The 12,500-nt window shown below is 40.1% G+C and overlaps 1 protein-coding gene across 1 annotated transcript in view; it reads left to right on the forward strand.

Annotated features, from left to right (window-relative positions):
* Positions 1–3,473: 3,473 nt before the first annotated feature.
* The window catches only part of LOC121387098 (immunoglobulin heavy variable 1-18-like), a 22,528-nt gene continuing 13,501 nt past the window's right edge, over positions 3,474–12,500 (forward strand). The window contains exon 1 of the mRNA XM_041518123.1: positions 3,474–3,631. Within this exon, the coding sequence (XP_041374057.1) occupies positions 3,583–3,631 (49 nt within the window). The 5' untranslated portion in view covers positions 3,474–3,582. The remainder of the gene's footprint in view (positions 3,632–12,500) is intronic.

Here is a 12,500-nt window from a genome sequence, read left to right on the forward strand (position 1 = left end):
AACGTCACTCACCACAACCGAAAAAACCCCCCCCCCCCCCTTTTCCCCCCCCCCCTGCATAATCTCCTTGCACATGCGTCTGCATATTAATATGATGTAGCTTGAAACAAAGATATATACGTTTTGGCCTGAATGCTTATTTCATGTAAAGGCGTCACGACATATTTGAGAATGATCAGATAGCAATGCCTAAATGTACGAAATGTGTTTTCCACATGGAATATCGGCATAAAATTATAAGATGCCTGCAAGCCATTTTGAAAATTTCCAGATCCCAAGGCCAAATTAATATTTAATTTGGAGCAGTTGCAAGGACATTATGCTTCTATAAGTATCGACTGCTCAGAATTATAACTGGCTATTTGCCCAGCCACCGTAATTTTAATCCTACGGTTGCGAAATTGGCACGGCTGTGTGTAATTTATTCCAGGCAAGAACTGATACAATTTAAATTTGTTTCATTAAGACTTCCAGAGACAACTTAATTAAATGTGGGTTTTTTTTTCAATGCTTGATAGTCATTCAGAATTTTTTATGCACGGCTGGGTTGGATAGAATTTAATGTGTGTGTGTGCGTCAGTGTGTGTGCGTGCGTGTGTGTGTGTGTGGTGTGTGTGTGTGAGGTGTGTTGCGCAGCGTTCGTGTGTGGACCAGTGTGTTAGTGTGTGTCTGTATCTCTCTCTCTCTCTCTCTCTCTCGACTCTCTCTCTCTCTAATCTCTCTCTCTCTCTCTCTCTCTCTCTCTCTCTCTGTGTGTGTGTGTCTGTGTGTGTGTGTGTGTGTGTGTCTGTCTGTGTGTCTGTGTGTGTCTGTCTATGTGTGTGTCTGTGTGTGTTTGTGTGTGCGTTTGTGTGTGCGTTTGCGTGTGCGTTTGCGTGTGTGTACATCTCTCTCTCTCTCTCTCTCTCTCTCTCTCTCTCTCTCTCTCTCTCTCTCTCTCTCTCTCTCTCTTTCTCTCAGTGTTTTGTGTGTGGTGTGGGGTGGGGGGAAAAAAAGGGGGGGGGTGGGGGGGGGGGGGGGGGGGGGGTGGGGGGGGGGGGGGGGGGGGGGGGAGGGGGGGGGGGAAAAAGAGGGGGGGGGGGGGGGGGGGGGGGGGGGGGGGGGGTTTCTTCATCTTTTGACTAAAAAAATAAAAAAATAAAAATTTATATCACTTCCCGGTCACGTCGCCTGGGCTGTGTCATGCTCTACGACATGACTAATACTGTCTTGATAATTATTTTCTAATTGACTATTGGCACTGGCAAGGGCTTACGGCACGATACGGAAATTATCGAATTCAGACGACGGAACAGTGTTAGGTCATGACCTTGGGAACCGTTATCGACAGAACCTGCATACTAATTTACAACTACTAGTACATTATGTTCTTCGTAACTTATAAAGAATAGGATCATCTATAATCTTTAATATAAAGTTTTGTTGTGGTTAACAACACCACTAGAGCACATTGATTTATTAACTATCGGCTACTGGATGTCAAACATTTGGTAATGTTTACATTATAGTGTAATAAGGAAAGCCGCTATCTGTTTCCATTATATTAGCAAGGGGTCTTTTATATGCGCCATCTCATAGACATGATACATACACCACGGCCTTTGATATACCAGTCGTGGTGCACTGGCTGAAACGACAAAAAGTCCAATGGGCCCACTGACGAGGATCGATCCCAAACCGACTGCGCATCAGACGAACGCTTTACCACTGGGCTACGCCCCCCCCCCCCCCCCCCCCGCCCGATATCGACATAATGTGTATATTAAACGAATATTTACAATCACTGATACGTGGTGTAGTTCGTAAGTTATAAAGAACAGGATAGTCTGTAATCGTTAACAATACGCAAAACGTTTTCAATGGTTTCCAATCGTTCTGATCGCGTCTCGTTTGGTCTGCACTGCCAACAGCCGTCTTTGTACTTAACCGATTTTGCAAGAATCATTTTGTGTTCAGGTTGACTGCCGTATTTACATCGTGCTAAATATTGAGGTACAAAGATGAATTCCATAAATAAAACCTCAATGGACGCAGCCATCTTTGTCACGTAACATAGAAGAGGCTACATTCAGGGCGGTCGTATTTTGGGGGAAACGTCCAGTATAAGGCTACTACACCTAATCTATACTTTCCCTTGCGAAGCACGGGTTACATCTGATAATATTATATGAATAAAATAAGGTCTGCGTGTATTTTGGTTGTCTTTTAAAATTTTATATTCTTGCTTATACCCAATTAAGCTCCGTGGTAGGGCTCGACTGCCTGAATTGCAATGGTTTATCAGATTGATCGTCATCGCTTAATTCGTTTTATTTCTTCTCCCGTTCCAACCAGTACCCCCACGACTGGTAACAAATGCCGTAGTATGCACTTTCGCTGACCTCATTCGCAACTGAAATTTATTTTTTACTGGGTAAAGTAAAAAGCATTAAACGAGCACTGAACGTTAATATGAAGTGTGTTAAAGCATACTGAAGTGGCTGAGACATCAGTAGGAGGACTGGGCGAGTGAACTACTCACCTACAAGAGTCGAAGTATAAATAGTCCTGAGTTTACAACCATTGTAAAATGTTTCCGACCAATAGAGCCGTTTTGATGACGTAACACACAAAGTAAATACAGTTTCTTATTTAAAATATCAGTGTCTGTATTTACAAGGTGTCAGTTGTTATCCTAATGCTTGTAGTAGCCCATACCGGATTTTACCTCCCAATAATTATTAATTTCGTACGAACCAAAAAATATATATCACAAATTAAAGTAAAAACAGAGTGCTACAAACATTAGTATACCGTATGGTAATGTTTGTAGCACTCTGTTTTTACATGTTTGATACGGCCGCAAAAACATTCTATATACACACCCTGGTATTGTGAATAAATAAATGTATTTAGTATGAAACAGTAGTCGCCAACATGGCTCTGTTATCACAAACATCTTACAATGGCTGCAGACTCAGGATAGTCCCTTTAAGACGCATGACATATGCGGCAGCAGCGGGTTTCGATTAGTGTCGATTAGTGTCAAAATAGGCATAATATGTTAGACGCGGAATTCTATCTGCAGTTGATAATGTGCCAGACTGTCGTTAAACACACAGTCTTTCCTTTTTCTTTTTTATTTGTCTTTCCTAAAGCACCAACAACAGTCACATTCACCGTTTATGCACATCATTTCACACACAGAGTCGTGTACAGGAATTGATCTGTGCTCTTTTCCCCCAATTATACCTGTAATGACATTTAATCAGATAACAGATTCCCAAATCTCCGCTTTAGTGTCAAGATTAGCTCTTTGATGTTGCGCATACGAGAAGATTCACGCATTAGCATGCAAACTGATATAATTAACATACCCGTTCATGCCCACGGGCCTTAATTCCACGTGCAGATCGGTAACTCACGCACGTGCGGTGGCAATCCCACACGCGTGCAATCAGGATCTCACACACGTGCACTTGGAGTTTGTCGCACGTGCCCTCGCGGCTTAAGGCCAGTAAGCGGACGAACTCTCTGCCTACTTAAATCGGTGCGTGTGGGGGTTTAAATGACCGCCTGTTGTAATTAGGATTGTAATTATTCATGCGTCATTTTGCAGATGTCAAGTCGCAAGGACTCAACTCAACAGACGGTAATTATAATGTTTGTCGTTGTTGTTTTGTTGTTGTTGTAGCTGAACATGTTTTGCATGGTAGACGATGAACATATTTAGAACGAAATCAAGATTTCCTTTCGTTAGTCAGAAAATGACGTCTTCAACCCTGGCAATTAACAAAATACCGATAGCCGATAGCAAAAAACCCCAGAAAAAAAGCGTCTCCACGGCATTTTCCTCGGCAGTTATGCGGTTAATGTGTAACAGATAGTTAGTATTACAACAAATTAAAACATAATTAATTTTAAAAAGTGACATAGAAAAATAAAAGGGCCACGGCTGTCTGAACCGGGCAATGGTTTAATGTTGCTGTCAGTGATACAGACGTCATTGTACAGACTTTAAACAACTCAGTGAGATGTAAAACTTACTCTGGGTGGGAGGTGGTACCAGGAAGTGAACTAGCCAGTGAGATGTAAAACTCACTCTGGGTGGGAGGTGGTACCAGGAAGTGGACCAGCCAGTGAGATGTAAAACTCACCCTGGGTGGGAGGTGGTTCCAGGAAGTGGACCAGCCAGTGAGATGTAAAACTCACCCTAGGTGGGAGCGGGTACCAGGAAGTGAACCTAGTACCCGGCAGCTTCGAGCCCAATGGTTTAAACACTACTCCATCAATGCCAATATTTCCTTAAATCAGTTTAATTGCCAATTAAATCTCCGCGATATTTAAAGATTACCTATACCACACACATGTAGTATGGGTAATTGGACATTTTTTTCCACATACTTCCGTCAAGCAGGCCTGTCGTGGGCACATCATCTGTCCTCGCCAGACATTTCTATCCAAGGCGCGGTCACACGTACGTGTCCTCTTCGCGTCTTTAGCTCCATTCGACCGCAGTGATTAATTTCTAGTTTTGAATACCAAATTAAAATAATTAATTTTGCCCTTGGACAACAAAGCCAGCATTTAGCCGAAGAATTAAATACCCATACGCCGGTCCCCAGACGAAATGAATAGGGGGTCTGTTTTTGATCACGTCTTTTAAGTACAGTGGACATCCAATGTTTAAATACGAATTTGCGGAGTCGTTACTGGATTTTTGTTGACCTTTTACACTGGTCAGGACAGTGGCTTGAGACCCCACACACAAAGGCGACAAATCCAAATTAGTGGTGCAGTCACGACATTTAGCGATTTCTCTCGATTTCTAAGATTAATTGTCAATCACGGCACTGCGAGTGTGAATTTCTCGTCGTTTCTCGTATTTATGATATCCGTAGTAACCCGTGTTTTATTCCTGTTTCGTAAAATAATTCCACTGGATTAATTATTAGTCCCGAGTTTCCTGTATTATTAAAATGCATCAAAAAGAACCCCATAGGCAACAAAGCCAACATGTAAATAAAAATACCACATGCTTAGGCGATAATTGTTATGTAAGCCATATCAAGGACCATATATATCATTACTGGGTGTCTACTACCAAATGAAATCCCATAGACGACAATAGTAACATATGTGGCTAAAACTCCTACCTGGCAGCGTATCAATCGACATAAACGCCACAGATATAAATACTACCACCCCTCACCCTTAATGTGAATCAGGAAAAAAATGGGGTCAAGCTGCTCATTTCTGAGATAACGGGTAGCGTCTATGACTACCCTAGTTCTGCACAAAATTTGAAAACTTTTCTTTACAGCTACCCCATAAATGTTTCAAGCACAAGACTTCTTAACACAGTGTTACTAGATGAAATAAAATTGCATACATTTTTTGCCCAGATGAAACTTTTTGTTTTTTAACAACCAACACACTCACATTTATCACCAATCACAGAAATTGTGGTGTTGCACTTCTTTTCTCACGTTGGGTGTATCTAGAACTTTGACCCAGCCGGATGTTATTTGGTTTAGTACTACCTATTACAGCACTTCTATCAAAGTATTAACTGGAAGAAAAATAACCTTTCATGGTTAATTAATATATATATATATATATATATATATATATATATATATATATATATATATATATATATAACATGATTTCGTTAAAACCACCTCTGGTTTTGCACAAAGCTGTATTGCTTAGATTGACGTGTGCTACATGCATAGTTCAAGCATACTGGTCTAAAAAATGTAGCTTCCTGTTTAAAGTATCACTAATGGCAGGACTGCCAGTATTAATATTTCTATTAAATGTTCAGATCACTTGGTAGTTTGATCCAGACGAGATACTGACATTTGAGATAGTGATGTTTAACATTAATAATGGGCCAGTTAACAAATAACATTATGTTGTTTTATGCTTGAGGTGTTTTGTATGTGTTTTTGGTGGGTGGTTTTGTTTTTGTTTGTTTGTTGTTGTTTTGTTTTTTGTTGTTGTTGTTTTGTTTTTTGGGGGTGGGTGGGTTTTTTTCTTCGGTTTTTGGTTTGTTGATGGATTTTTTCTCTTGTTGTTGTTGTTGTTGTTATTTATGATTTCAAACAGGACTCTCTACTGATCGAATTTTTTCTCGTCAAAACTTGTACCCAGTTTAATTTACTTTTCCTTTCCAAAAACGTAATCCCACTAGACGAGATTTATTTCCACTGATTGTTTCGACAAGACAGGCATTTGTTAAGAATATGGGATTACATCAGACATCATATCAGACAAACGACATCCAAGTCACTCTCTCGATCAGATTCGTAACTCGAGAGCCGCACTCTATTAACTTTTATCTAGCTTTATGGAGTGACCGTCCTTCAATTCGACATCCTATTAAAAATTGTGAGAAAACTGATAGGCACCATTATTGATCACCATCGAAAGATTTCTTTCTTGTTTTCTTTTTGTTTCATTAGCCACAAGCAATGGAACAAAACTATAAAAGTTTCAGCTCGGTACAGAGATAAACTTCTTGTCAGTCCGGAGATAAAGAAAGACAAAATATATGCATGGTGTCTTGTTACAGAACAATGCGTTTATCGTTTGTTCATTTGTTGCTAATCTGTCCTACGTCATGCGATAAAAATCTCATGAATAAAAGAATGAATCATAAATCTAGTGGAAGAAACACGCGTCGATTCTAAGACCAGTAGACGTATGGTTTACTCGGAATGAGATCACGGAACAGTTGGAGTGAAAATGTCGAGATCTGCTAGGGATCTTCGTATCTTCGTGTCAATTACAGATGGCCGTCCTATATCGAAATAATTTCAAGTGCTGACAGCAAGAAATACTTAGACCACTTTTTGCGAAAATTAAAGTAGAACACTACTTTGGATGTTTTTTCTTTCTTTCTTTCTTTCTTTTTTCTTTCTTTCTTTAATTTCTTTCTTTCCTGTCTTTCTTTCTTTCAAGCTTTTAGCGAGTGACAACTGAACATTATTTTACGAGGGACACAAATTTGCTAATAACTGATGCCGAGTTTGTTATTTTATTTATTACCTCGGGTATTTCTTTCTTTAAGAACCTTCTATATTCATTATGACTACTTGTATACAGAAACAATGTCATCAATGTCGGGCAGTATTCTGAGTCTTGCTTTGACTTTGAATTCTATTCACGATCGGATCACAGATTCCCCATTATGTCGTTTGACGGATATATCACCATTAAAGTATTTTGATCAGCGAATTACGTAATTGATATGCAAATTAAACTTCAAATTCTGTGTATATATTTTTTTTTAATTATTGTTTTATCTCAAAGCACTATTTGAAAAAGGAAAAGAAAACAAGAAAGCATACTCTTTGAAGTCGGTAAAAGAGTTTTGATGATCATGATAGAGCTTGGTGCAAGTTCAGACATCTCCTTTTAACTTAAGGCAAATAAAGAACTTGAACCTTTCGGTTTCCACGCTAATGCTGATGCATAGCTTCTGTACTCTGACTTCAGTGGACTTGGTTTGTGTTTGGAGTTTTCCTTCTCCTAGGAGAGTTTTAAATCCTTAATAAAAATGCATCTGCTCCTCTTATAGAGTCTCTTTGGCCTTGTGAGGTTTGTAAATTAACCGCTGATCGAAATGTTATGTAGATTAGTAATACATCAATATTTGCACCTGGGTACACGCGCTGTAACATTTGCTAAACGTTTTTCTTTGAATATACTTACACAGCGAGAGAGAGAGAGAGAGAGAGAGAGAGAGAGAGAGAGAGAGAGAGAGAGAGAGAGAGAGAGAGAGAGAGAGAGAGAGAGAGAGAGAGAGAGAGAGAGAGAGAGAGATGGAATCTGTAATGAAAATAAATGTTACTACGTTTATTGGTTTCAAATTATCTTCGTGCTCATACCCAATTATGGTTCATTTGAGGTTAAAACACGCTGTCATGGGCACACAATTGGTGTATTACATTAACTGTATTTCCAGGACACTGGTTAATGTAAAAGAAGTTGGCGCCTTGGTGTTTCGCCTCTGAAATGAACTGCATATTCACTCTGGGTTGAAGCCGGCCCTTACTGGTTTGGTGTTATATCCAATTAAAGTTCAAGCACGCTGTCCTGGGAAAACACGCCTTAGCTATTTCGATTGTCTGTCTAGGACACTGGGTTAATTATTCGTGGTTAGTGAGAGAGAAGTTGGTGTAGTGGCTTTAAACCAACCCACTGAATCATTAAACTCGCTCCACTCAAACGTGATCTGGGTGGCAGCCTGTACTGGGATGTGAACCCAGTCCCTACCAGTGTTAAGTCTGGTGGCTTAGCTGCTATACCACCGAGGGTGGTAATCATTGGGGTACGAATAATATAATACTCTACTCAGTTGTTAATGTTAACACAAATAACATTTCGTGTCACGAAGTACAGAAATGACAAGTTCACATTCTTCACTTGAGGCTGGCAAATCCCGTAGACGTACCATGAGGGATTTTAACAAATTGAATACCAATCCTCTTAGCTGAAATTTGTATAAAATCTCTTTAGTTTTGCCTTTCCAATTAATGGTGAAGTTCGATTTCCAAATCGTATTCCACAATATTGGAAATTAACTGGAACTTTGTAGTGTATGACGTAACTATGAATGTACGTTCAACCTGGATGGCTACGATCAGTTTATAATTAAATAATATTTTTATATCTTACTTTTGAGTATTTAGACAATAACTGTACTTTTTGTTAGACGGTCGTCTTATAGTATATCTATTGAGAGAAAAGGATGTTACGTGTGTACAAATGGGGGTTGAGGGTGGATGGGATGTCGGGGAAGACTTGAAGTATCATTTTGGGGTTGAAAAGCCAACAGAAAATATTTTGTAGCAGATAGTACAGAGCCTTAAAATTTAAGTAATAAAATAGGTGATTTAAAGTTGCGATCTCGATAATATTTAAAAACTGTGTTCAACCTATTGAAATGGATCATCCACGTTATTTTTCTTGTGCATTAAAGTTACATTCTCTGGTTACCATATTATAACATCATGTACAAATGTGAAATACAAGCTCAAATGCACTTTTAAAAAGTCGTGTGTGTTCGTTATGAACGGATATCGTCAAATGTATACGCTTGATTCGTCGCCTGTGCCGCCATAGCTCGGCAAAGAACAAACGACAGCCTGTTGTCATTTTCAGTTAACACGTGCGTTTGCCGATTTCAAATTGTAGGGTTCGTCTCAAAAAATTAAAAGAGAAATCTTGCGCTGTACGAAGAACGTTCGGTTGAGAATACGGTACTAGAGTCTTTAGTTCAAACCGGTTTGATCTTGACAACGTATTATCGACAGTCGTACCTTCCTATTTCAGAATTGATATTTTGTAAAGTGTTAGTAGAACTTTCAAAGTTTAGTTTGTATACTAGTAACACATTAATCATGTATATATATTTTTAAATAAAATATACTTAAGTAGACAATGAACGTTTTCACATATTAATTTTACGTGTTAAAATCGACAAATTCAAATGAATATTATTTCGTTTGGAAAGGGTAAAGTTGGGGGGGGGGGGGGGGAGGGGGGTTATTTAACGACATCAAAGATAAAGCATATTGATTTAATAATCATCCGACCCCATACAACCGTAAATAAAATGTGTTGAGTGCGTCGTTAAATAAAACATATCCTATCCTTCCTTCCATATGCTGTTGGATGTCTAACATTTGGTAATTTTGACATATAATCTTAGAGAGGCACCCAATCGGGTGCATGTGCAGGGGGAGGGTATTGGAGGTCGAAACCCTTATTTCCCCAAGCTTAAAAAAAATTGAAATGTATTTTTGGGGGGAGCATGGCCCCATATACACTTCGCTCAACACAGTCTATAACCCTAACCCCGCTGAAATCCCTGCACACGCGCCTTGGAAACCCGCTATATATTTTTTTTAGCAAGGGATCGTTTATATGTACCATCCCACAGACAGGATATCACATACCATGGTCCTTTTGTATACCCGCCGATGGGGATCGATCCTAGACTGACCGCGCATTTCCAAAAAAACACCCTTTAGGTCTAAGTAATGAATAAAAATAACATATAGTCTTGAAAAATGTTACGTAAATCGAACACAGTACCCTCTTCCTCTACTCCTAGAGCGTTACGTAATTAGTAACATCCCCTTACATGTAACGCGTATGCCAACAGCTGACCACTGTCAAAATTTCATGGCAAATCCCCTACTCACCGACTCCTGTAAAGGCGTTTTACCATACCTCTATGGATATAAATATGTTTTGGAGATATGAGACGACCCCTCAATCAAGACAGTTAAATTTGTTCAAAACTTGCGAAATCTCACATGATCTCTTGTTGGAGAATTCTATACTTGCGATAAGCCAATGAAAACCGAAATCGGTACGAGCCCGTCAAAAGTGTCCCACATTCAAAATACTGGCTGTTTTTGACCTGGATAAGCCAGCGTAGTGAAACGAATGCGGAGTGCGGCGTCATATATGCACCAAACGTAATTGGATTTTCTGTTCTATATGCTTAAACAATAAAAGTATTGCAGGAAATGTAGTTTTAAGATGCAGTGGTTGATTTAGATGACATACAAATGTAAACTGACTTTGTATCAGCTGGGAGTGAGACGTAGCCCAGTGGTAAACCGTTCGCTTCATGCACGGTCGGTCTTGGATCGATCTCCGCCGGTGGACCCATTTGGCTAGTTCTCGTTCCAGCCAGTGCACCACAACTGGTGTAACAAAGACCGCGGTATGTACTATCCTGTCTGTGGGATGGTGCATATAGAAGATCCATTACTGCTAATCGAAAAGAGTAGCCCATGAAGTAGCAAATGCAGGGTTTCTCTCTCAATATCTGTGTGAAATTAACCATATATCTGACGCCATATAACCGTAAATAAACTGTGTTGAGTGCCTTGTTAAATAAAACATTTCCTTCCTTCTATAAGCTTTCTCTACTGGTTTTTATTACTAAACATTTTTGCCATATCAAAACAGAGATTGCAGCACCGGCCTCGGTGGCGCAGTGGTTTAGCCATCGGACTACAGCTCGGTAAGTACAGGTTTCGCAGCCCAGTATCGGCTCCAACACAGAGCGAGTTCTTACGGGCTCAGTGGGTAGGTGTAAGGCCACTACACCCTCTTCTCTCTCACTAACAACTAACCCATATAGCTGAGGTGTGTGCCCAGGACAGCGTGTTTGAACCTTAATAGGATGTAAGTAGGAAAATAAGTTGAAAAGAAATGAAATAAAAAAGATTGCAGCTTTTAAGTTTAAAATGTTTCAGAATTGGCCTAAACCACCTAAACCACCTATACTACCTATACCACCTACTACTGCCAAGCCTAAACCACCTAAACCACCTACTACTGCCAAGCCTAAACCACCTACTACTGCCAAGCCTAAACCACCTACTACTGCCAAGCCTAAACCACCTACTACTGCCAAGCTTAAACCACCTACTACTGCCAAGCCTAAACCACCTACTACTGCCAAGCCTAAACCACCTACTACTGCCAAGCCTAAACCACCTACTACTGCCAAGCCTAAACCACCTACTACTGCCAAGCCTAAACCACCTACTACTGCCAAGCCTAAACCACCTACTACTGCCAAGCTTAAACCACCTACTACTGCCAAGCCTAAACCACCTACTACTGCCAAGCCTAAACCACCTACTACTGCCAAGCCTAAACCACCTACTACTGCCAAGCCTAAACCACCTACTACTGCCAAGCCTAAACCACCTACTACTGCCAAGCCTAAACCACCTACTACTGCCAAGCCTAAACCACCTACTACTGCCAAGCTTAAACCACCTACTACGGCCAAGCTTCTGTCCGGTCAGATGATTGCAATATTACATATTATTTTTGCCACACATACCCCCCCCCCCCCATTCCCCCCCCCCCCCCCCCCCCCCCCATTCCTGTTTAAAATTGTTCACAACATGTCTGTAACACCACCACCACTGTTTATTTATTTATTTTATTTAATGATGGTTGATTTGGTTTGGTTTTATTTTATTTGTTTCTTTTCTTCTTTTTATTTCTTTATTTTGTTATGTGTTTGTATTTGTATGTGTGTGTGCGCCTTAAATTGCCTTCCACACCCAAATCCACATTTTGACATTGCAGGAAAACACACATAATATTTCATTTCAACTTATTTTCGTGCTTATATCCAATTAAGGTTCATTCACGTTGTCCAGGGCACACACCTAAGCTATCTGGGCTGTCTGTCCAAGACAGTGGGATAGTTATTAGTTGTTAGTGGTTAGCGAGAGAGAAGATGGTGTTGTGGTCTTACAGCTACCCATTGAGTCGTTGAAACTCGCTGTGGGTGGGAGCCGGTACAGGGCTGCGAACCCAGTACTTACCAGCGTTATATGTCCGAGGGCTTAACCACGACACCCAATAACTATTAGAAAATCATTCTAAAATATCTTGAAACTTGTATGTAAGGTATCTGAATAAAACATTTGCAAAATATCATTTAAAGACGTCCGAATAAAGACCCA

The sequence above is a fragment of the Gigantopelta aegis genome, chromosome 2 (assembly GCF_016097555.1).
Source record: "Gigantopelta aegis isolate Gae_Host chromosome 2, Gae_host_genome, whole genome shotgun sequence".
NCBI lineage: Eukaryota > Metazoa > Mollusca > Gastropoda > Neomphalida > Peltospiridae > Gigantopelta > Gigantopelta aegis.